The 24967-nt window shown below is 56.2% G+C and overlaps 2 protein-coding genes across 6 annotated transcripts; one reads left to right on the forward strand and one right to left on the reverse strand.

The window, feature by feature from the left end:
- The first annotated feature begins 88 nt into the window (after positions 1 to 88).
- POMT1 (protein O-mannosyltransferase 1) lies at positions 89 to 15843 on the forward strand. 5 transcript variants are annotated; one of them, XM_019728876.2, is made up of 20 exons: positions 89 to 251; positions 1105 to 1256; positions 2347 to 2453; positions 2603 to 2653; positions 3189 to 3335; positions 3994 to 4105; positions 4468 to 4533; positions 4619 to 4712; positions 4923 to 5078; positions 6143 to 6273; positions 6667 to 6762; positions 8053 to 8145; positions 9823 to 9919; positions 11323 to 11415; positions 11703 to 11823; positions 12087 to 12184; positions 12803 to 12916; positions 13587 to 13713; positions 14271 to 14448; positions 15066 to 15843. In XM_019728876.2, the coding sequence occupies exons 2-20, from the start codon at positions 1135 to 1137 to the stop codon at positions 15238 to 15240; spliced, it is 2178 nt and encodes a 725-aa protein (XP_019584435.2). In that variant the 5' UTR covers positions 89 to 251; positions 1105 to 1134; the 3' UTR covers positions 15241 to 15843. The 5 variants fall into 5 exon arrangements, 4 of the variants coding, with proteins under 4 accessions (XP_019584435.2, XP_074187323.1, XP_074187321.1 ...); XM_074331222.1 differs by having other exon boundaries at positions 104 to 251; positions 3167 to 3335; XM_074331220.1 differs by lacking the exon at positions 89 to 251 and adding an exon at positions 388 to 582.
- On the reverse strand, positions 15832 to 23379 carry UCK1 (uridine-cytidine kinase 1). The gene is made up of 8 exons (XM_019728878.2): positions 23242 to 23379; positions 21623 to 21989; positions 21001 to 21160; positions 20034 to 20130; positions 19729 to 19871; positions 19539 to 19633; positions 17731 to 17779; positions 15832 to 17002 (listed from the first exon to the last, which is right to left on the reverse strand). Exons 2-8 carry the CDS (start codon positions 21908 to 21910, stop codon positions 16824 to 16826), a joined length of 1011 nt encoding a protein of 336 aa, XP_019584437.2. The 5' UTR covers positions 21911 to 21989; positions 23242 to 23379; the 3' UTR covers positions 15832 to 16823.
- Between the last annotated feature and the right edge of the window lie 1588 nt (positions 23380 to 24967).

The following is a 24967-nucleotide window of genomic DNA, read 5'->3' on the forward strand; positions in this document are numbered from 1 at the left end:
AGACACACGCGGCTCTCGCGCAGCAGGAGACTTCAAATCCGCCAGGCGCACGCCCAAGTGCGCACGCGCGCCGCTGACCCGCAGGCGCGGCGAATCGAGCGCCGAGCAGGGCGGTGTTGAGTGCCGAGCGGCCTCGCCCTCGCCCTCGCGAGGCAGGGCCCGCCAACCGCCGGCGCCTCCCGACGGATCCCACACATCCCAGGTGTGGCCCGGCCGGCGGAGAGTCTCTGTGGGGACTTCAAGAAACGCTGGTACGTTTGCAGCGCCGGGGACGAAAGCTCAGTCGGGACCTAGGAGAGTCCGTGCAGGGGCAGGAGGCGCATGCGCGGCCTGCGGAAGCGCTGGGGTTGGGGGCGTCGGTCCTGCCCGAGCAGGGGGCGGGGCCGAGGGCAGGTGTGCGCCCGAATAAGGAGGGTTTGCAGCTGGATGCAGTTTCGAGTGGAGAATGGGGGCGCCGTGACAAGTGACCCTGGGGAAGGAAGGCGGCACCCAGGGGCAGAGGAAACCTTTGGGAAAGATAGTGGCCCGGGACGAACGCAGCCTGCGGAAAAGAAATGGAGTGCTCGGAAAGAAGAGCGGGGGGTCTGCCAGGCAGATGCTGCTTCAGGGAGGGAAGCGGGGCATCCAGGGCAGATGGAGCCTTAAGAGAGTTGGAGCTTGAGGGAAGATGAAGCCTCAGGGAGGAAGCGGGGGGCGACCGGGTGCAGATGTACCCTCAGGATGAGAAAAGGGGCGCCAGGGGATGGTGCTGCCCCAAGGAGGGAAGGGAGGGAGGCGCTCTGGGCAGATGAGGCTCTTAGGCCCAGGAGTTGGAGGTCATAGGGCTGTAAGCTGGCTGCACTGCCCAGGTGAGGGCGGAGGAGCCCATCTCATTCATTACCAGTGGCCTCCCTCCTCAGCAGGCTACCTGGACCGAGGTGTTGAATGAGTGAATATTCACTTGAGATTCCTGAATTCCCACCTTGGGTAGCTGCTGGTGCCTCCTGACCCAACGGCCCCACAGCCTGGTTCTTCCTGGTGCATCGGAGGTCCTTTATCGTAGCCTCTGTGAGCCTTCCTGGTTGCCACCCATTTACTGATGGCAGCTCTTCCCTTCTTTTCCAGGGACTTCTCCCGGGCCTGCTTTTCTACAAGATGTTGGGATTTTTGCAGCACCCTGTAGTGGTGACGGCTGATGTCAACTTGAACCTCGTGGTCCTGACTTTGATGGCGTTACTGAGCCGCCTGTGGCAACTCACCTATCCAAGGGCTGTGGTGTAAGCCAAATGCCATTCAGGGTGAACGGGAAAGAACTGGAATATTTGTTCAGCACATTGGTGACAGGAAGTGCCTTTTTAAAACAGCGTAAATGGGAGAGTGAAACTCCCGGCTTCTTGGTGATGGGCGTTTTTTGGCAGTTAGAGGAGAGACTGGCTTGTCCGCAGGAAAGCCCCTGCAGAGTGCACCTGCTCAGTCTTAGGTCTGTAGCTGGTGCAGTAGCCTCAGGTGACCCTTTAAAACTTAGATAGCGGAGGGTGGAAGATTGAGGAATTTGGAAGTAATTCCTCATTGACCTTATAGTGTGTTCTTTGTCATAATGGGAAATGATTGCTTTTACTATTAAAGGGCTGTTTATTGTCTGATTAATACACGTGTTCTTTTTTGCTTACCTTTTTATTACGGAAAACATCAAATATGTACAAAGGTAGGAAGCATAGTATAATGACTCCTTCATCACCCACTTTCAACAGTTAAGCAACTCACAGCCACCCGCTCCTGTGCAGTATGTTACATTTTTTTAAAGCAAATCATAGACATTATATTTCATTCATAAATAATTCAGTATATACCTCTAAAAGATCCGGATTCTGAAAAACCACATGACCACAGTAGCAGTATCATGCCTAAAAAAACTGACTGCCATTCCTTTATGTCATCTGAAAACGTTTTGTTGCAGTTGATTCTGCCCTTTTTCCTTTTTGCACCTACGACCTTTTTGTGGGGTCCGAGATCTGATTCCAACATTTAGCCACAGATGTGCTGGTAGACAAGGGAATTAGCCTCGTTTCAGCAGGCTTGCTCATGGTGCACCCCTAACCTGAAAACTAGGGAAAGAAACAGAATCTGTGTCGGGAAGACCTCCTGAGTGCCTGACTGAACTTGGTGAGTTCTCCTTCCTGCCCTTATGGATGGATGATGTCATACACATTTGTTCATATCTGGGGACCTGGTATAGTTGGTACACAGGAGCCGACCTTTGCTGACCACTCCCTGAAGTCGTTTGGAAACACAGGTGTACGTGTATCCTGGCGCCTTTTGTTTACAGCTAAGATTTATAGTGAAATTTAATGTGGGTTTGTTTTTCAGTTTCGATGAAGTGTATTATGGCCAGTACATCTCTTTTTACATGAAGCGAGTCTTCTTTTTGGATGGCAGTGGACCGCCATTTGGCCACATGCTGCTGGCCTTGGGAGGTAGGATCCTTTAAAACTTGTAGGTGAAATTTCTTGAGGGCAGACGCCCTGTCTTATTTATTTACCATTGTTTCCCCATTGCCTGCCACAGTTTGGCGCTCCTGAAATGTTGCTGAATGGCGTGGTTACTGATTAAGCCTCTGTTTTAGGTTATTTAGGAGGATTCGATGGTAACTTTTTGTGGAACAGAATTGGAGCAGGTAAAAAGATTGTTTTCACTTCTCTTGTTCATTTGTACATGTTGCAGTGGAATGGTAGTGGCTTTCGTAGGAAATCACAACTGTGGTTTATGAAACTAAGTCCAGGGTATGAGAAATTATTTGGGTACAAGTGAAAGACTTTCGACAAGCCTGGTGAATATCTTAGTGTTTAGTTACAATAATTATTTTATTTCTAGTTCTTGGCGCACATGGCACACTCTACGTGGCAACTGATTGCACTTCTTTTGTATTTGTAAATTGTGTGTGTGGCCACAATGTTTTTGGAAGTAGATGGAGTAAATTTAGAAATAAGTATTAACTAATTTCAGGCCCTTAGTGAGAGCCGGTCTTTGACTGTATAAAGCGCATTTCAAAGCCTTCAGAGCCATACTGCACACTCCGTCCTCCATAAGGTCCCCAGGCTTATGCACTTTGGTCTTAGCGCTTAGGAATGTGATGCTTTGTGTGAAAACACCGGTGGTAACGACTGTGCTGTGTGCATGGTGCACTCAGCCCCGCTGTGGTTGCCTTCTAGAATACAGCAGCAACGTGCCCGTGTGGTCCCTGCGCCTGCTGCCGGCCCTCGCAGGGGCCCTGTCGGTCCCCATGGCCTACCAGATTGTGTGGGAGCTCCGCTTTTCTCATTGTGCCGCCATGGGAGCTGCTCTGCTGATGCTTATCGGTGAGGCCCGGGCCTCTGGCTGCCTTGATGCAGGGAAGAAGCGAGCGCTGGCCTTCGTTACATTTCAGTGTGTGGCCCCGGAGAGCTCAGGGTTTGACAGATGTGCCCCCTGCAGCAGCTTCTACTCATCCGGTTTGTCCACATGTGACTCTGGGAGTCACCCCACTCCCAGTGTGTGCGGCACGTGCCTGGGCACACGCACCAATAAACTCCCTCGTGCCATCTCCTCCCAGGCCTCTTTCTGGGTGTTCCTCAGACAGAATCTTCCAGCCCAGGTTTATAAACAAACGAAATTAGCTCACATATAAAATAAATGAATTCGTGTTTACTGGGTGACAGCTCTGAGGCCCTGTGCTGCCGTAGAATTACAACATTCACGGCCTGCACAGTCAGTTTTGCTTCTGCAAATGAGAAAACCAAAGACTCAGGAAAGTGCCGTGACTTGCCCAAGGTCACACAGGTCTCAGCAGGTGCGACTCACCCCTAGGAATCTGCCTTCATGGTCTGGAGCACGTCCCCTTCCAGGCACCCTACATCTGACCTTCCCGCCTTCACATTCTGTGACATAGCAAATGTATGTGTTTTGTGGGTGTTTTTGTCGTCATGCGTTGTTTGCTCTTCGCTTCCTTACAACTGACGGATGTTGTCTCTCCGGCAGAGAACGCCCTGATCACGCAGTCAAGGTTAATGCTCTTGGAGTCAGTGCTAATTTTCTTTAATCTGTTGGCCGTGCTGTCCTACTTGAAGTTCTCCAACTCCCAACAACACAGGTATGGGAAACGGGACGTGTCCTTCCTAGTTAATGAGAAAGAGGAGTCTGGGTGGTCTGTCGACCCGAGAGGGGCCGAGGCCTTGTCCTTCTGGGCAGCTGCTCGCTCACCATCTTTCAGTCACCTACACTGGCCTTTGGCTCATGACCTCATAAATACGTCCTCATTTTTCTGTAACTGAAACTAACTGGAGAAACGTTCTGGCCAAGAAGGAAACCTGCCGAAACGGATGTTTTGGGAGATGAGGGTCCATTTTCCTTGTACCTAGAGCTTGGTGCAGCCAGCTGACCCCGAGAGGTCTCCGAGCCTTCAGGGGACACTTAGTGACCTGTTCCCAGCTCTCTCCTCCGCTCTGCCCCCAGGCCCTTCTCCCTGAGGTGGTGGCTGTGGCTGATGCTGACAGGAGTGGCCTGTTCCTGTGCCGTTGGGTGAGTTTGGTCCAGGGGTCTGAGGCGGCGCCCGTCCTCCCCGGGCTGTGTCTCATGTGCGCTTTCTCTCCGTTGGTCTTTCCAGCATCAAATACATGGGTCTTTTCACTTACTTGCTGGTGCTCGGAGTTGCCGCCGTCCACGCCTGGCAGCTGATAGGAGACCGGACTTTGTCAAATGTAGGTGCCGACAGCCTGTGCGGCGCGAGGCCGGCCCGTGTGGGGTGCCGAGGGGGTGGGATCGGAGCAGAGGGAGCGTCTGGTGGAAAGGCTTCAGAAGACAGGCCTGGGAGCCGCCCTGGCGGCGTCTGCGGGCGGGCAGCGGGGCTTCCTGCTGCTGACTCCGGGCGCGTGTGGGGTGGCGGGATGTGACTCTTCCTCCTTTGACAGATCTGTGTGCTCTGTCACATGCTGGCCCGAGCGGTGGCTCTCGTGGTCATCCCGGTCGTCATGTACTTGCTCTTCTTCTACGTCCACTTGATTCTGCTCTACCGCTCTGGGCCCCACGACCAGATCATGTCCAGTGCTTTCCAGGCCAGCCTAGAGGTGAGAAGGGACATGCCACAGCGACCTGAGAAAGTTTATTTTCTTTTTTTTTTCTTATTGGGGAGCAGTGTGTTTTTCTAGGACCCATCAGCTCCAAATCAGTTGTCGTCGTTTTTTTCAATCTAGCTGTGGAGGGTGCAGCTCACGGGCCCGTGTGGGAATCGAACAGGTGACGTTGGTGTTATCAGCATTGTGCTCTAACCACTGAGCAAACCGGCTGCCCGACATAGAGTTTCTTATATAAACACCATCAAATGAGCATTAGAGGAAAAAGCAGATGGAGAAATGAGGAATCTGCTCCAGTATTTTAAACTAGTTCTGACTATGCTGATGGTGTGGGAAGAGACGAAGGGTCAGCTCTCGGCAGGGTGACCTACTGGAGGCCCGTGGCAGGTCCTCCAGCCTCTGGGCCGAGACATGTGCTTCAGAGGACAGACTCAATGCACGTTCATTCATACAGACTTTGCAAAAATGGTAAAGTGTGCTGATTGAGGGGCGGCCGGTTAGCTCAGGTGGTTAGAGCGCGGTGCTCTTAATAATAGGGTTGCCGGATCGATCCCCACATGGGCCCCTGTGAGCTGCGCCCTCCACAACTAGATTGAAACAACTACTTGACTTGGAGCGGATGGGTCCTGGAAAAATACACTTAAAAATAAATTGTGCTAATTGAGGAGGTTAGAAAGTGCACTGGAGTCAGGACCCTCTGTCGTGGTCAGCGGCCGGCTATGTGTGTGGGCAACGAAGTCGCCCGCGTCTCAGTGTTCTCGTCTCTTAAACAGACATCACAGTTGCTCTTACCTGAGGATGCCGGTCAGAAGTAGATGAGGGTGTGTGTGTGTGTGTGTGTGTGTGTGGCAGGATTAGCGCCAGAGGCGGCATTCAGTCAGTGGTGGCTCCAGTTAGGACCACGGAATGTAATAGGACAGGATTAGATAGTGTATAATTATAGCTAGTTACGTGAAATTGCCGCTACCCGGACACTCACTTCTCCCACCAGGAGTGGCTGTCGGAGAGGCCAGTGCGATGCGTCTCTCTCACACTCGCCCCCTTTTGCCTTTTCTCAGGGAGGGCTGGCTCGGATCACGCAAGGCCAGCCCCTGGAGGTGGCATATGGGTCCCAGGTCACCCTGAAGAATGCCTTTGGCAAACCCGTGCCCTGCTGGCTTCATTCCCACCAGCACTCCTACCCCATGATGTAAGGAAACCACCGTCTCACCTGCAAGATGATAAAATGTTGCTCAAAGTTTTGCTGTTACCAGCTTTCACTTTATATGAAGAGGTTTGGGAGACAAGAACTTGAGCTTAGACCTGCTTATCCATGAGTCTTGTCAGCCCTGCGTGTAAACCTGCGGGAAGGACTTGCTGAGCTCGTCCCTGGCTGTCGCACACGTCGCTTTCTGCGCTTCTTGAGCGCTGCTTAGGTTCCCGTGTTCTAGTCCCTCTTAGGTTTAAACTCATTGTCTGTTGTATCCTTATTTCCCCTTATGTACCTCGCTAGTAGTGTTTGTAGGAACCTCGGGAGAAAGGCCGACTGGCCCCTTCACCGACCTACCTGCAGACATGTTTCTTTGTTGACTCCTTCATGCAGATACGAGAACGGCCGAGGCAGCTCCCACCAGCAGCAGGTGACCTGCTACCCCTTCAAAGATGTCAATAACTGGTGGATCGTCAAGGACCCTGGGAGGTGCGTACAGGTCTGGCAACTTCTGGGCATGGCTCACCTCTTTATTTTTAATTCAAGTGGAGTTGACAGAGCTCACATTCTGGCCTTGCCGACGAGGCCCTCGGGCAGTCCTGGGCCGTCCTGTCTGTCCATACCTCCTTCCCTCAAAGCTCTGCTTTCAGCTCAGTGCTGAGAAGCCCATGATGAGGGGATGGGTCATTTGGAAGTGAACTGCCTGTTGAGTTCCTTGCCCAGTGTTTGCCCCAAACTCTCCTCCTCCTTCGCCCCTCGGCCACCACTCCCTCTCCCCTCCATGCAGAAACAAGAACTCTCCTCTTGAAAGCCATTTTCTCGCTCAGGCCTCACAGACGAGGTCTCTCTCACTCTTGCCCCCTACCTCCAGTCCATCCGCCAGTCCTATTAATTCTGCCTCCAAGCGAGATCTTAAACCATCCAGGTCTTCACCTCCCGCCTCCCCTAATGGTCGGCTTCCACCCTCCCCCCAGCTTCAGCCCCCCAAGTGGGCCTTTAAAACGTAACTTACAACAGGTCACTCTCCTGCTCTAGCTTCCATTGCCCTCAGGTGGAATCCAGACCCCTCACAGCGGCCTGCAGGGCCCATACACCAGGAGGTGGCGCCAGCCTCCTTCCCGCCCACAATGCACGCCTGCCTCTTCATTTCTCCAGGGAGGCAAACTGCTGCCCTGGGCTTTGCACGTGCTGGCCCCCAGGAGCCATCCTATCTGATTGGCTCCTTCTGACTTCAAAGTTGAAGGTCAGCAACTCAGGGAGGCTGCCTTGACCACCCCCTCCTCTCTGCCACTGTCCCCTTGGCTTTCTCACATCCATTGTTGTACAGCCGCTGACTGTCGGTTTGCGTCTCGCTTGTTTGTTCCGGGGTTTGCCCTCTTACTGCAGTGACTTGGGGCAGCGGGCCACGCCTGGTTGTCCAGCCGTCCGCTCAGCACCCAGCCCAGTGTCGGGACCTAACAGGTCCTGAATACGCGCTCACTGAGTGGACGCTGCACGAAAAGCCCGTCTGTTAGAGAAGGATTTCTGAGCGTGCAGTGTGTCTGTCACTGTGGTGTTTGTAGACAAAACAGCAGCTAGAATGTGATCGTGGCAGACAGAACCACGTGACCTTGGCTTCCAGAAAACATTTCAACAGAACGTCTGTGTTTTGTATGACACGAGTTCACCTCAGATAAGGTACAGGTTGCCCGATGTGAGCACTCGGAGCCCCTGTCACGCGGGGCTGTGGCTGCTGGGCGCCCCGGCTGGGCACCGTGCAGCCAGCCTGTGTCTCCCCAGGCACCAGCTGGAGGTGAGCAGCCCGCCGAGACCCGTGCGGCACGGAGACGTGGTGCAGCTGGTGCACGGCATGACCACACGCCTCCTGAACACGTGAGTGCTGCGTGCTCCCTCCTCGCTCCTTCTGGAGTTTCCTGCAGGGTCTCTGCTCAGAGCACTGTCACCCCTCTGCTCTCCTCCTCTCTGGGGCTGGAACCCCACTTCCATTGCACGCGATGTGGGGAGGGGACGCTGGTGGTGGCGGCTGAGGGGAGGGATGGGAAGGAAAACAGAGCCTCAGGGAGGGAGGAGGCAGCTTGCCCATCCCCCAGGGGAGGTGGGGCCGTGAGTGGGTGATGATAGGACAGTGGCAGGCGCGTGTGCACAGGATGAGGTGTGGGCACTTCCGTAAGGGTGTCACCTACAGTGTCTGTGTCCCGGCAGGATAGAGACGGGGCGTAGATGGAGTCAGGAGGGCTGTTACACGGGGGCCCTTAGCCCTCACCTGACTTGACCTCTGAGCAGCCCCTGCACGTCCACGTGCTCGGGCCCCTCGTGGCATCTTCATGACTCCCACATCTGTGCTTCAAGTCCGGGCCCCCCTCCAAAGGCCACCCTGCACGCGCGGCTGTGCAGGGCGCTCTCCCTGGGAAGCACAAGGGCCTCAGCCGCCATCCTTGATTCTTCCTTCCTCTCCCATGTTCACTCCATCAGCAAATCTCACGGTCTCGACCTTCACAATTGACCCCCAGACGTGGCTCCCGTCACTCCCTCCGCCCTAGTTCAGGCCCCAGTTCCTTCATCCTGTGCTGTTGGAATAATGGCCCTGACCTGCCTCCACCCTGCACACAGCAGCCCACGGCGCCCTTTGGAAAAACTCACAACCTGCTTCCATCCCTTCTCTGCCTAAAGCCCTCCCGTGACTCCCACAGTGTGACTGTCACACTCGGAACACCATCCCCACCTCTGTCCCAGCTGCAGCCCCTGGTGACCCCCTGGTGAATGCCATTCCTGTCACCCGGGCCTCCCGCTGTCCCTGAAATGGCCAAGTGCAGCCTCCTTGGGGCCTTCACACTTGCTCCGTCTGTCTGGAATATTCTTTGACTCGGATCCCCCCTGGCCCACCACTGACTTCATTCAGGTGTCAGCTGAAATGTCCCCTGATCCAAGAGCATTTCTCGTGTGCTATCCCTGCCTTGTTTCGGTTTCTTTCGCAGCACTCACACAGCCTGGCACTGTCTGGTCCATCAGTGCGTTGGCTTGTCTTTTCCAGGGGTGTGGGACTGTCCTGTAGCTCCCTGTGCTGTTGACAGTGCCTGGCGCATACGTAGCACGGTCACTGAGTGAGTGATTGAGGGGAAGTGGTGTCTCTGGGCATCTGAGGTTGTTTTCCAACAATATTTTTGGCGACTCAGCCATTTTCAATCCCTGGCCATCAGGGAGTGGCCCACCTGCGTGTGGCCATGCAATTGGGATAGAAGGTGCCCTCCTTGGAGACTTGGTTTGTCCCTGCAAGTGGCATGAGGAGACTTGCCCAGTGTAGACTGCCGTCTATGAGATGCCACGTCTGTGTATTTGCCCTGGAAATGTGATTATTGCCGAGTTTCTGCCTCTTCAGTGTTTTCTTTATGCCCAAGCCCTTAGGTGGTGCATCCTGGGCAGGAGCCCCTGTGAGACCCGTTGCCCTGTAAGGCTGAGCCAGCTTTGTTTCAGGATCTTTCCCTAAAGAAATAGTGAATGCCTTTCAGCAGAGCTTGAGGGAGATCCCGCAAGCATTGTTTGGTTTTCCAGGCACGACGTGGCCGCCCCCCTGAGCCCCCACTCGCAGGAGGTCTCCTGCTACATCGACTACAATGTCTCCATGCCTGCCCAGAACCTCTGGAGACTGGTGAGTCCCGCTGGAAACGGGTTGTGATGGCCACCGACACGCGCACTTCTGACACAGAGCGTTTGAAACCGCCATTTAGAGTAATTCTGATTCAGGTGTAAAATTAGGCAAGTGGTTCACAGTCATAAAGAAGTCACAGATGTTGTCACAGGGATCAGAGACTTCCTCTTTCATGGACCACAGGAATCTGGATGTTTCCTGTATCAGAATAGGTTTACAGGGTGATGGGTAAACGCGCTGTGCTGGGCTGTGTGCGGCTCATGGCTCTGCCCGGCGGAGACGCCCTCCGCCTTGGTCACCTGGTGCCTCAAGAGCAGGGCACGAACACAGGCTGGGGGCTCCGGCCACACTCCATCACCGGGGAGCCTCTTCTATCAGCTCTTCTCTGGTGGCAACAAGCGCCCTCCTTGCGGGATTTCCTGGGAGAGGCTTGGCCCTCTGGTGGGGGTATTCCTGGGGACGCCCCTTCCTGGGGCAACTGGGCTGCTGGCCGCCTTCCTCAGAGTGACCAGGGCAATGTGGTCCCCTTACAGATGACTCTCACTCTCCAGAGCTGCACGTGGCATCCTGGGGAAGGTAGCAGGAGGAATGTTCTGGTAGTAAACCACTGGCCCACCTGAATTAGGTCACATGAGCCTGAAACATACTGCAGACAGTGCTCGCAGCAGTGGCCTCGGGGGCACCTGCATGAGTCAGACTCTGCTTCTGGCCTCCAGCTGGCTGCAGCAGCTCCCCACTTAACACCAGTGCCTCCCCCAACCCCCAGTTTTGGTTGTCCCCAGTGCGAATGACTCAGGGGCCGAGTTTCCCTTCTGTGTAAGGCAGCATTCCCCCGCTCCGTGCTGCACATGTCCCCACCTCCATGCGAGCTGTTTGCACCCACCCCTCGCCATGTCACCCTGAGTCCTGATGGGGCTTCGCTTACTGATGCTGCTGAGGGCTCGTCGCTGATCCCTTTCCTCCTCCTCAGTCCCCGCTGGTGGCCCCTTCAGCCCAGCATGGAGCAGGAGGGAGGACAGCTGATAGCAGGGCCAGCCCCTGGGCCCAGCTGCCACTTGTCGCCTGGGGCTCGCTGATTTCATCAGCAGCTACGACAATGCCAAGTACTCTTCAGATGTTAGTGTTTTATTACCTGATGTCAGGAATCCCCCAAGACACCTTTCAGGGACAGTCTGGAACCTCCATTGTGCCATCTTCGCACTTGGGCTTGAGCGCTGTGCCCTCTGGGTGAACAGGCATCTTTTAGGCCCTGAGGCCTCTACCAGAGAACCCTGCTGGCAGGGAGGCTCAGCCTGCTGGCTGCCCTGGGGCACCTGTCCCCTTGTATCAGCCAAATCAGTTTTGACATTGAAGGGAATCTGGAAAAGAACAAACTAACTGACCAGACATGCTTTCTTTCACAGGACATCGTGAACAGAGAGTCACCTGCGGACACGTGGAAGACCATCCTGTCGGAGGTGCGCTTCGTGCACGTGAACACGTCTGCCATCCTGAAGGTGAAGGCGCACTGCTTCCTGGCACGGCCAGAGCTCGGGGCTCACAGTGCCCGTGCCCACTCTCCAGGCTGAGCCCGGCCTTCCGAGCAGGACATCTGTTTCAGTCGTTGCCGTGCTTGCACTAATGGCAGGCGGGAGGCCCTTATAAAGTCTCAGAACCGAGTCCTAACTGAAGACCCCATGGAGGGAGGCACGCCTGCTGACTGACCAGGGTGGGGGTCCCCTTCCTGCTGGGGCTGAGCCAGGGCTGGGGCCTCCCGGTCACACCCTTTGCCCTCGTCTTCCAGCTGAGTGGGGCGCACCTCCCTGACTGGGGCTTCCGGCAGCTGGAGGTGGTTGGCGAGAAGCTGTCCCGGGGCTACCACGAGAGCACCGTGTGGAACGTGGAAGAGCACCGCTACGGCAAAAGTGAGACCCGCACATGGGGACTTGAGCGCCCTCCCTGTAAACAACCAGATTATCACCTGAGGTGTCGGCCGGCACTGCTACCAGCTCTCTAGGGTCCAAAGGTTCTAATTTGCCGCCTAGTTTCGCATGTGGGGAAAAACTAAATGGAGTCACTGTGGGTGAAAAGCAGGGAAGTCAGCTTGTGACTGAGCCGACAGCATCTGGGGGGCGCTCTCTACCCTGATTCTATTCACATTCTGTTGCGTTCTGGTATATTTTGTCAGGCCAGGAACAGAAGGAGAGGGAACTAGAGCTGCATTCACCCATACAGGTGGACATCAGCAGAAACCTGAGCTTCATGGCCAGATTCTCGGAGCTGCAGGTGACCCACGGGTGGAGGGAAGGGGCTGGCTGGTCGCCAGAGAAAACGCTGTGGTCTGTAGGACTCTTACTTACCTCCCTGCATCAATCTTTAAACTGGGACCTGACTCAGTAGGGAAGGGGTGTGAAGGGGCATGTCGCTCTCTCTGCTCTTGCACTCACACCACTGTTGGTCCCAGCCAGGACTCTGGCTTCGCAGGCAGGAGATTCTGTAGCCACATAGCATTGCCACGTTGCCAGGGTAGGTTTCGAGGCCCCCCAGGTCAGGTCAAAATGGGCAACAGTGAACATGGTGGAGCCCTAGAGCCATCAGAACCAGTCTTGGGGTCCCGAATCTAAAAGTACCCTCAGCACAGAGACCAATCACTTCACCTACAGATGAGGTGACTGAAGCCGCTGGGGCAGCCACCTCCCGGCGTCACAGCCCAGCTAGAACTCAGGGCTCCTGGAGGGCATGCCCCCCTCGGCGGGCATGCTGCCTCTGCCTCATGAGCTGAATGAACTTGAGGTGGGACACCCACGTGAAGGGACAGCGGTTTGCTCAACCCCTGACGGATCCCTGAGCAATGAAGGCTCTGGCTGTCCGCGTGCGTCTCAGGGGCCTCTGGCTTCATTGCAGTGGAGGATGCTGACGGTGAGAAGCGACGATTCGGAGCACAAGTACAGCTCCACGCCGCTGGACTGGGTCACCCTGGACACCAACATCGCTTACTGGCTGCACCCCAGGACCAGTGTAAGGGCGCTGTCGGCGGAGAGTCCTCTGTGCTTCCCACACCCCCTGGCTTCCTCCAGAGCCGTCCTTGCAAAGGCCTGTCACTTGCTTTTCTCTAAATGCTTGGGCAGCACAGGCCAGGGCTGCCGTCAGACGCCAAGGAGAAAGGTCATGTCTGCATGTGGAAGGAAGCTGGGCTTCTCTGCCGTTGTGGGAGCACTTTGTTCCCCTTTTCGGCCAAAAGTGGTTTTTAAAATACGCCCTTCCTTCCTGCCTGGCACTTCACGTCTGAGCCCCGCCCCGTGCTTCTTTCCTTACGTTCTCCCCACACATTAGAAAGAAGGCAGCACCGGCACCAGCCCCAGGCCGTGCTCAGTCATCACTCAACGGATGGGGTGGGGGGCTAAAAACGCTCACCTTCTCCCCCACCAAGAAGTGCAGCCCAGCAGTCACTTGGGAAGCAGGCCCCAGAGGTCACCCGTAGCTCTGGGTTGCTCTGTGTAGTCACTCTGGGAATGGCTCTGCGGTTCCTGTTTTAGAGAACCGCAGCACTTTCTAGAAAGGCTCTCATCGGGGACAGGCACGTCCAGGACTGGAGGGCGGATGGCGCTGGGTGCTGGGGCGTCCTCCCTGCGGGCGCCCTGGCAGCCGAGGCCGTGCTGACTTCAGTCTGCTTGTCGCTCGCTTGCAGGCTCAGATCCACCTGCTGGGGAACGTGGTGATCTGGGCTTCGGCCGGCCTCGCCACCATGCTCTACGCCTTGCTTTTCCTCTGGTACCTGCTCCGACGCCGGAGAAAGATCTGTGACCTGCCTGAGGGTCAGTGCATCTGCCGCCCCGTCCCCAGTTCTGACCAGGAAGCTCTGTCTTAAGGCGACCTTTTTGCACCAGGGAACTTGAATTATTGTTGTGTCCCCAGAGCCGAAAGTTTGCACTTCAGCTCCCTCACTGCCTTCGAGGCTTCTGCAGGGAGGTGCAGGAATGGGCAGGAACTGCTCCGCCCTGGTTTCCTGCAGGCTCTGGAAATGGCTGGATGGCACCGTGGCCACAGGCGCTTAGTCAGGGTTGGTGGTGGTTTGCTAGTAACACGAACCTGCTTAAAACAATATTGAAACAGAAAGGAATAAGCACCCAGGGTCTGCTGTCTCCCCACTGACGCCCGCTCCACAGCTCCCCCAGGAGTCAGACTGACTATAGTCCCCATGACAGAGGCTGGGCCGGGCCTCCAAGGGTTGGGGCAAGGGGGTCAAGAAATGAGAGCCTGTCTGTGTGTGTGTGTGTGACTCAGGGACGGGTGAGCCAGTCTGACAGCCTGGCAGAGCCCCAACAGACCAGGCCCAGGTAAGGCGCTTTGGCTTAAAGTGGCTCTTCCCCAGATTCCTGGTGGCGCTGGGTGCTGGCCGGGGTCCTGTGCGTCGGTGGCTGGGCTGTGAACTACCTGCCCTTCTTCCTGATGGACAAGACGCTCTTCCTCTACCACTACCTGCCCGCACTCACCTTCCAAATCCTCCTGCTCCCCGTGGTACTGCAGCACCTCAATGACCACCTGTGCAGGTATGAGCCCACAGCCGCATCTCGTGGGGGGGGGGGTCAGGGCCCAGGGGAGACAAGTGATGATTTCAGTGCGACGTGGAATGGGTTAAGGTCATGTGAGGTACACACAAAGTGCCACAGGGGTTCAGAGGACGAAGCCATGGCCTGCTGGGCGATGAAAAGAGCTGAAGTGGGTGGGACACGGGAGGGCGTCTGTGGCCTAGAGGACACCAGGAGCAAAGGCAAACACGGAGGTGCTGGTGTGTTCTGGAACAGCTAGGGGTTAGCAGGCGGGTCGCTCGGACGTGCTGGATGAACCAGGAAGCTTTGTAAAGCAGAGCCAGTGCTGGATGCCAGAGCCTTTGGTAGTCGGTAGCCTCAAAGTATCTCTGGAGGGCTGTGATGTGATTACGCTGGCATCTGAGTTTAGGTGGAACAGAAGCTGTGGCGATTCGAGGAGTAGAAGAGTGAGGCAGGTCGCACTCAGTGCCTCAGGCCAATGGGACAGGGCTGATTAAGGCCGGGCTGGCAGGAGGGAAGGAGCAGGAAGGCCGGGGGAGAGGACCAGGAGGCCGACAGGTGGCAGCCAGCGGGGATGGGCCTGCCCCCTCACGCTGGGCCTGCGCTGGCGCCCACAGGTCCCAGCTCCAGAGAAGCTTCTTCAGTGCCCTGGTGGTGGCGTGGTACGCCTCCGCCTGTCACGTGTTCAACACGCTGCGCCCACTCACCTATGGGGACAAGTCGCTCTCGGCCAGTGAACTCAAGGCCCTGCGCTGGAAAGACAGCTGGGACATCTTGATCCGAAAATACTAGGGCACGACAGGATGAGATGCCTCTGGCCGGGTCAGGACACGGTGGAGTGTGTGTGGCTCTGAGCTCATTGGGGACTGTCCCGGCCTGACGGAGCTTCTGTTCTTGCAACAGTCCTCAGATGAGCGCCTCATTTTAAGCAAGGTTTGTTTTTTCCAGTTAGTAAAGAATATGTCCCACGTCCACTAACCCCTAGGGGCCCCCGACTAGGACATGTGGTATTGAGCAGCTAGAGCAGGACTCGCGATGGGGGAGGAAGGCAGGAGGCGGCGGGCAGTGACGGGCGTCAGTCATGCTGACAGGTGGCGTGGCAGGCTCTGGCAGACGGCCGCTCCTCTGTCCTGAGCACCCCTTGGATCCACTGAGCTGGAGTCTCTGGCCCCAGTGAGTTCAGTGTCAGATAAGCCACTGGAGTGACCGGATGTGCCCCTCCCATCACTATAGTGAAGACTGTTACTGCTCAGTTTCTGGCTCTTCCAGGCCCCTGAGATTTGGCTGAGGCGTGTGCGAGTAGCATTTTCAAGTCTAGGTTTGTCACCCATACGTTTCCTTGTCCTGAATTTGTCTTTTTTGGTTTAATTAAAAAGGGACAAATTGGCATTCAAATTGGTATTATTTATTGACTCTCCAAAAGGACACAATAGGCTTGACCAAACTGTCAGTCATCAGAAACCGGCCTCAAGCTCAGCCACGCTCCACTGATGTCACATGTGTAACTAGTTACTACTCAACAGAAGGAAACTGGGAGTGCCCGTGCAGTGTAGCTGGTGGCAGTGGGAAGGGACAGCCACCATGTAGGAGGGAAGACAAACCAGGACAAAAGACCACAGGGATTTGTGGGGCCACAGCACACACCTGGACGTGGCCCTGGTTACACTGGGGAAGAGACCTGTCAGGCAGCACCCTGGGCCAGGGCCCGTGCAGGACTGCGTGTGGACACCCCGCCTGCAGGGGCCAGGCAGGCTCAGGGGCTGGGCCAGCGGGACACCCCGCTTCTGTCTGATGCTGGGTAAGAACACGCTTGTTCCCCAGGCTCCTTCCGCCCTCTGCCTTCAGAGCACAGGCCAGGAAGGAGGCATCTCCATGGCTCCTTGGGTCAGTGTGCACCAGGGAAATTGGGTTAATAGGTCGCAACAAGCATGGTGTTATAAAACAATAAAAGAAAACAATTGGATGTAAAACACATAAAAAGGGAAGTATTATGTTTCAGTTACATGTGTGAGAACCAGATTGTACTAGAAAGAAAACCTCTCACTGTGGATTCACTGTCAGAAACACTGGAACAGCCAGTGTCCGGGCACCTTCCTCCATTGTCCCCAAACAGGTGACGTGCGTGTTCCTCCTGGAAGCAGGCACCACGGGCTCCCCACACTGTCTGCAGCGCTTCTCAGTGGCACAGACTTAACCCTCCGGAATGAGGGAGCTAGTACGCATACCAAGAACACCTGCCAGCATCCCATTCAGCAGGTGGAACGATGCGTCCCAAACACCACTGGCCGTACCAGACCCGGAGAGGAAGCAGCGGTGGCGTGTGTAAGGGCAGGCAGGCGTCTCTGGGGACCCTGCCTGGAGGCTGAGCACCGTCCTCAGTGGGGTCTGCTGCTGGACTCCAGGTGCGATCGTTTGCCGGCCGTGAGCATCCCGGGATGGTCTGGCTCAGGAAATGTTCTCTTGTAGCTCCGCCCGTTGGACCCTCCGCGGTGCCACTTGCAGATGTCACCGTTCAGAATGTCCTGGATGTGTTGCACGATCAGGTTGATGGCAACTGCAATAGACAAGAATGGTTAGCGCACTCGTTCTCCATCACAGCGCACGGCAGCCAAAGGGCTGCTGTCGCTCGCTGGCTGCACCCGCCCCGGCCTGCCGCCAGGAAACCGCGTTGGTTACGTCCGTCTGGCACAAAGTCTCCGCAGACAAAAATGCATGTCAGGGCATGAGTGCAATCCAACTTCCTGGCTTGGTCTGCGAGGGTTTCTACTAACTTAGAGCCCGGTTAAAAGATTTTCTGCTAACAGTGACTCCCTGTCAGTGTCGTATATGTACCAGGGGTGCCAAAAAACTGTCTACAAGTGGACACTTTGGTCAACGTTGCTCAAGCAGCAGTTCGCCATAATCAGAAGTGTCTGGACGCTGATGGGAACCACTTTGAGCACCTCCTGTAATTGCAGAAGTCAAACGTGACTTGTATTCATCTTCTGTTATTGGCATATATTATTACAGTTTTAAGTTTTTTCCTTAAAATGTGTATACTTTTTGGCACCTTCTGTATATATATATGTATATGCTTTTTTTCCACCAGCTTTTGAGAAATAATTGACATATAGAGTGCATCAGTTTAAGGTGTACAGAATGTTAAATATATTTTTAAGTGTATTAACTTATGCCACAAACGTACAGATGGCTTCTCAGTAACTACGCTGGGACAGGGCAGAGTTGCCCTGTGGCTCTGGGAGCAGACAGAGGGGTCGGGCAATCCATTGGCCTGGTTCTTACCCATATTGTCGACCCCACGAGGAATTATCACGTCGGCATACTTCTTCGTCTGCAAGGCAAAAAGGAGGGTCTCGTAAGCATCTGTCTGTCCCCTCCCCAAGGTGACTTCAAGTTGTTCAGGGCTTGACTCGAAGCATTGGCAAGGGAGCAAGCCCTGGGATGTCACAGGTGGGGTGAAACAGGGATTTGGGGCAATTGTCAACCAGGTGTGGGGGACAGTGCTCCAGGAAGTGAGGGCCCAGGCAGCCAGAGGAGATGGTGTGTCTCCTGGTGTCTCTGACACACTGTCTTGCTCGTTCCCACGAACACTGTCGCAGGGGACAGTTCTCTGGGCTAACAATTCACTGGGCCAAGTGAGCGTGGCACCCTCCACAGCATGTGACGTGCGTCCTCTGCAATTAAGAACCTCTGCAAGAAGCCTGGGGGAGCGAGCAGGACATGCGCCGTGTCCTTAATCCATGCTCTGCTTGCGAGGGCAGCGCAGTGCCCGCTCCCTGCCCTTCACCCAGCCTCTCACGTGCCCACGCTGAGCAGCTGCCCTCCGTCGTGCGCCTGCTGCTAGGTAAGGGCAGGGAGGCACGCCAGGCGGTGCAGGGCCACCGAGGAGGGACCCCCGCCAGATGCTGTGGAGGGGACGCTCCTGACCCAGGCAAAACGGAGGCGGGGAGGGAGACATCGGTGTGCCCGTCGGATGGACCTATGGACTGTGTGGTGTTGTGGTGTGTGGATTTGGGCCAAGGAGGCAGCAGGGACTAAGTCCTAGGGCAGCTGTGTCCGCAGGCGGTGGAGACCCGGAAGACGTGCGCACAGAGGCCGGCTTGGCTTCCTGGGCTGGCTCACGGGTGGGATGCACACCCTGGGCTGAGGGGGCAGGAGCGGTGCAGCCCAGCAAAGCTCGGAGAGAGTCTTAACCACCAGCGGGGGCGGGCGAGGGGCGCGGTCAGCTCAGACTCAGCGCTACGTGTGAAGGGTGAGCGAGAGGGAAGTTCAAGGACAAGTCTCAGGGCCCTGGCCGAGGATGGTGTTGCCGCCACAGGGTCACCGGTCAGATGTGGTGTCCACGGTAACAGTCAATTTAATTTTCTAGTTATTTTCCAGAAGCTTGTAAAAATTGTTTTTAAATAGCAGCAGGGAGACCTCATTTGTCCGACTTATCTATAGCATCGTGTAGTATTCTTACCTTTAAGAAGCAAAATATTGTTAAATTTCCCTTGAAAACACTCCAATTTGACTACAGCTGCAGCCCTATCCAGTTAGAAAGGTAAGATGGAGGGAAAGACAGACGGCTGCACAACCACACACTCCTCTGCCAGCCAACTGGACCTTCAAGTGCCCAAAAGCACAAAGCGCCCTGGAGAAACATACGGCGTGATGAAGTTAAGCACCTACTACGTGCCAGAGAGCACTTTTGGCAGTAGGCAGACAAAATCACCACGGGAGTTGGGGGGTGTAAGCAAGATCGGCCGTGCCTGTCAGATGACGAGAAGCATCCTGGGAACACAGAAAGCAGGCAGAGGCCGGAGCAGGGGCCCGGGACAAGGTGGCACGGGAGGCGGGGGCTCTCAGGGTTGCGACGGCAATGCAGGGGCGCTGGGGAAGGCCGAGGCAGGGAGGAGGAAGCCGGTGTGGGTGCAGAGGGCAGGGCTTTGGGAGCTGAGAACTACTCCCTGGTACTTGGGTATAAGAAGCTAATTCTCCACTTGTCAATCAGACCACGTTCATCCATGACTCAGGTCCCGCAGAACAGGCATCATGCGTCTTCTTCAACAGGGAGAAAAGGCATCCCCAAATAAGTGAAAGATGGGTACCGGCAGGCAGAACTCCTCGAAGGCTGGCTTCACGAAGGTGGTGTACTGGCTCAGAATCTGCTCCAGGTCTCTCCCGCGGTTCACGTCCCGAAGAACTGCAGCGAGACGGGAGCAAAGCGGTGACCTTCAGACATTGGGACGCGAGGGCAAGGCCAGCCTTGCCAGGGGCAGAGAGGCCCGTCTGCCTTACCTCTTCGCGACAGCCTGACGTCGGAGTCGGTGTCCACGAAGAGGCGCAGGTGGAACATGTCCCGGATCTCCTGGCTGTAGAACACCAGGATGCCCTCGAACAGGACCACGTCTGCAGGGTACACCACCGTGGTCTCCGGTAACCTGCCAGGCAGCAGAAGAAACGGGCTGTAACTCCAGGGAGAAAGCAGGGCACGGTGTCCGCAGAAGCCAACAGGTCCTGGCCGTCTGCAGGTCGGTCTGTGCAGGCGCCAGCGGGGAAGCCTCACCAGCTCCCAGCACACACCCCTGTCCACCCAGGCTCACCTTGAGTGGGTCACAAAGTCATAGGTGGGAACCTCCACAGTCTTGCCCTCCACGATGTTTTTCAGAGTCCTGTGCATCAAATCATTATCAAAAGCATCTGCAGGGATGGAACACAAGGCAAACAATCCAGGGGTTCTGTGGGGACGGCAAGGAACTTCCTGTGCCTCCGGTGGGCCGGCCGCAGCTGGGTGCTGGCGGTACCAGTGACCCTAAGGAACACTGGGACGGGAGCGGCCCCTACAGTTTACATTTGCAGAGCCCTCTGCAGTTCTGCAAACCACAGCATGGACCTGTCCTTCCCGACCTCAGGCAGTGCCACTGCCCAGGCTGCTGTCCCACCCAGAAGTTTCCTGATTGGCTAGTGCTGGGAGGTAGGTGGGTTAGACATCTGCTTCTCTCTATTTCTGGGAAATAACCACAGACGGATGCTCGCCCGGCCTCCTTCCCATGTGTCCCCAGGAAAGGAATGAAGATGGGAGCCAGCCACAGACTGGAATCTTCGAGTCGTGGCAGGCAGGGGCAGCCTGGCCTCATCTACCCCATCTCCACCTGTTCTCCTGGCCCATGACCAGCCCAGGAAATGGCTCTCATTTATCCACTGCTGGCCTCTCGGGGATTTTGCCCCAGGGCAGGTGGGGAACTGAAAGGCCACAATGGACAGAGGTGTGTGCAAAGGGCCCCTAACAGCGTGAGGGTGAGTGTGGACTTCTCCGTGATCGTAGTCGTGGCAGAGCAGTGGTCCCACAGGCCCCAGAGGGGCAGACTTCCTAACTGGCTCCACCCAAGGGAGCCAGCAGTTCCTGCAGGGTCACCAAGTCCACCTGGCGTAAGCACGCAGCCCGCTCCGCCTCAGGCTATCCAGGTAATTTCACGGACCCACTCGGGTCTCTGCATCCCTGTCCAACCCCAGGCCTGGGTCTGCCCTCCTCCCCTCTCCCGCCGCCCCACCCTCAAGGTGTACATTTACCTGGGTGGTCAAAATTGTACTGCCCTTTCAGGGCCTTGGCCTTCTGTTCCGCTGTCAGGACCTTGTAGAACCTGTCTTGGCTCAGGATGACCAACTTCCGCTGCCGGTGGTCGACTTCGTTCTGTCCCAGCAGCTCCATGATCTTCTCACACACAGTTGACTGGGAACACACACAGCAACAGGATCCCCACCTGAAGCCACTCATCCCGCCACGGGCGCCGGGCCTCTCCTGGGCGCTGCTGCTCCGGCCTCGCGTCTGAAGACACTGACCCAGTGAGACAGCGACAGCCGGGCGGGACTTGGCAGGAGGGCCGCGGCGCACTGGCAGGGGAGGCGTGGACCTGGGGCCCCGGGGGCCCGGCCAGTGGGGCGGCTCTGGAGAAGCCGCGCGGGCACGCGAGCCGCTCGGGGTCCGCGATCCGGCGCAGGCCAGGCCCACCCCGGCCGCGGCCCCTTCGCGCCTCCGCGCCCCGCCCCCCGCCCGCCCCCGCCGGGAGCGGACACCTCCGCAGCCAAGGGCGCGTCTCCCCTCCGGACGGAGGCCGGATCGGGTCGCCCCGAGTCCCAGGGGCCGGGGGTCGAGCGGACGCGGCGCAGGCCCCCAGGCCGCCCAGCCCCTTACCTTGCCGCTCGCGGTGCCGCCGCTCACCCCGATCAGGAAGGGCCGCTGGTGAGGCCGGTCCGCCTCGGGCGCGGCGCCCTCGCAGTCGCCGCCTCCAGCCGAAGCCATCTCTGGCGCCTCTTGCCCGCATCGGGTTCCTAGCTGCCGTCGCTTCCCCAAACCAGCCGGCCCGGCCCCCCCGCTGAGGTCGGAGACGCCCCCCCGGGGCTCCACTTCCGGGAGGCGCACGGAGCGGCGGGTGCGCGCGGGGCATGGTGGGAGTTGTAGTCTGAGGCGGGCGCTGCGCATGTGTGGGCTGGGTCCCGCAGCTGCTCGGGCGGCGAGGGTGGGTTACCTGGGCGCTGCCGCTCCTTGCGCCGTGTGTTTGCTGCAAAGGACGAAAGCTACTCAGCATCGCAGCCGGCTGCGGGAGTCTCCAGACGCCCGGCGGCCTCCCCAGCAGAGGCCCGTGGCCTGGAAGCTTCCTTCCATCCGCACCTCCGCTGCCTCGGGTGGTCAGGAATGATCCCTTGGGACTGCGGGGCTGAAGTGGGGGCATGGGCCCGCGCCAGGGCTGGCATGTGGGACTCCTGAGTCCCGTGGTCCCGGTGAGAACCTGGCACCGGCCTTGTCGCCTCGTGTGCGGTCACCCCAAGAACGAGGCATCCGCCTCCACGCCTCAGCACCTATCCAGTGCACTTCGCTCCTGCCTCCACGTGGGTCCGACCCCTCTCATCAGGTCACTGCCTTAACCTGCCTCGGCTCACCCTCTCTCCAGCCCATCTACACTGGCCACCCGAGTTTCCTAACACTGCCCGGTTCGTGTCACTCACCCACTCCCCAGCTAGAGCCTTCAGTGGCTCCCCACTGTCTTCTGCAGCAAGTGTCCCCTGTCCTGCTCAACCACACTGCCTGTGGTGGCCAGCTGTCATTGAATGACATTTTAGACTCTCGCTCCAGGCAGGCTGTGAGCCAAGAAGGCAGAGGCCCAGGCTGTTGGGTTCCACCTGTACCCCAGTGCCTGGCACAGACAAGGCACATAGGCAATGGATTCAAATTGTAGATTTCCCCGAGGCACCAAGGCTCTCTTTGCAGCTCTCGTTCCTAATGCATTGTGAGCATTCCATGAATATTTGATGATGCTGAAATATGATGCCGGAGAGACTAGAGTAACGTGCAGGCATCAGGCGAAGTCACTGTTTATGTAACTTCAGAGGTATTCACTCATCTCAGGAGGGGTTACAGGCAGCTTCTGCTGGTCAAGGGCAGGGGGTACAAGGGGAATTGGGCCTCCTGAGCCCTGTGGACCTGGACAGAGGGAAGCTGACCAAGGGGCAGCCATCCCGTAACTGAGAGGAATATATACAGGAGCTCAAAACAGGGAGGACCATTTACCTGTTCATAGTGAGCATGGCAAGGTTAGGAGCCAGGCTCTGGGTGGAAAGTTGGGTTCAAACCTTGCCTCTGCTGAATGACCTTGGGTAGAGTTGTGATCATTCTGTTTCCTTACTTCCCAAATGGAGGAATGTTATGACTTTGTTAAATTAACATTGGTTAAGTGGAGTACAGGGTGCTGGAAGGTGAGCAAGGTATAACAACAGACCACAAGAGAAATTGAAATAGAGAAATGTATTACTCACATATCCTGGAGGAAGTAGGCCGGGAGGTGCCACCCGTGAAGGTCAAGGCAGAGCACAGACCGGCAGGACCCGGGGCACATGCCTTTGCTGGAATCTGTGGGTGGAGTGCTTCGGGGTTCCCGGGCTAGAGCCGGATTGGTCAGTTCAAACCCAACGAGTGGAGTTTGGTAAGTTTGTGTGTATCTACTGCTGCTTTTGTGCTGTAACAACTCGGGGGTCTTATCTAAGGGACGCACAAGGCATATGGGTTTGGGGGCAGGGAGACTGCTGATCTCAAGGGCTGTTGGAGACATCCTGTCAGGAGCTGACCTGTGCTCGTGCCCCGGGCTGCTACCTGGGGCATGTGCTGGTCTGAAGGGGTAAGTTTCAGGCCAGTGCAGGCTGTTGGGCCAAACAGGATGGATGCGGACGCAGCTGTACCATGGAGGAGCTTAGCTTAACTCTGGACAGGCTCCATGCTGGAAGGTACACAAAGGGCTTGGCGTACGGTCTGACCAGAGGAGATCCCTGTTCCGTGTATTTGTCAATTTGGCATCCTCTTCTCACAGTTAATTATATTAACTATATTTGCTTATCTTTATATTCTTGATAATCTGTCCTTTGTGGGTCTCACAGACCTGGAGAGAGACTGCCCCTCCCTGGGCCAGCAGTGCTTAGAGATAGCAAAGGGAGCACATCGTCCCTATGGCAACAAGCCAATCTCCCCCCCACCCTCCCACTCCACCCCCACACACCTCTCCTCTAACTCTCACACACTCCCTCCAAGCCCCAGGCCTGGACACCATTCCTCTCAGACTCCACATATGCCAGCTGACTCTTCCCAGCATCCCTTCCCCCAAAATGTTCCAGACCTTGCCTACCTGGGCCAGGCCAGCTTGGTCTATGTTCTCAGTGGCTCTGACATTTCTCCTGGAAAGCACCCAACAATTAAGCTACAATTAAGTAGTTGATTCTGCAAGCACCTTCCTGATGTTTGTCCAGAGAGCAAAAGTGCCATGAGGGCCGGGCAGTGGCTGGCTTGTTCGGTTGACCCTCTCCGTCATGGACAGTAAGCATTTGATGTTGCTGAAGGAGGCATGGGGTTGAGACTTGTCACTCTTGGGGTTTGACTGTCTCAGAACCAGGTGGAGCAGAAACTTGTAAGAGTGACCATGACTCCCCTCTGGGATTCTCTGCCTCTGGTCTTCACCGTCCCCTACCCCAAGTTCACAGGAGCATCAGAAATACAGGCTGTCCCCCTCCCCCATCCCCTTAGCCAAACTAACCACCTGCAAAAACTCCAATTGTGTCTCTAAGCTTTTATTGAACACAAGCTGGCATTCAGCACTTACAGAGTTGACCAGATGCCCGATGTTTTAAGTAGCACTTCCCGCCGCTTTCCTAACTGCAGAAGTAATCCATGTTCATTTCAGGAAAAGCATACACGCAAACATACACTCTAGTAAAACTAGAACCACCCATAACCCCACCCCCAGGAAAACCATAGTTTTGTATTCTGGGGTTTGCTCTTCTGGTTTGATACGGCTGTGGCTGGATAGCGTAAAGTGAAACAAGGTTGGTTACATATCTTAACAGCAATAAAGCCTCACAACCTGTCAAAAGTTCAGAGAGTAAAACCAACCAATCACTGATGTAGTAATTAGTAAACGTTTATTGAGCACACACCAGTCAGTTCGCAGTTGGGAGTGCTCAAACCAAAACATGGAATGAAACTCCAAGGTGCTGT

Source organism: Rhinolophus sinicus, linkage group LG04 (assembly GCF_036562045.2).
Source record: "Rhinolophus sinicus isolate RSC01 linkage group LG04, ASM3656204v1, whole genome shotgun sequence".
Taxonomy (NCBI): Eukaryota; Metazoa; Chordata; class Mammalia; order Chiroptera; family Rhinolophidae; genus Rhinolophus; species Rhinolophus sinicus.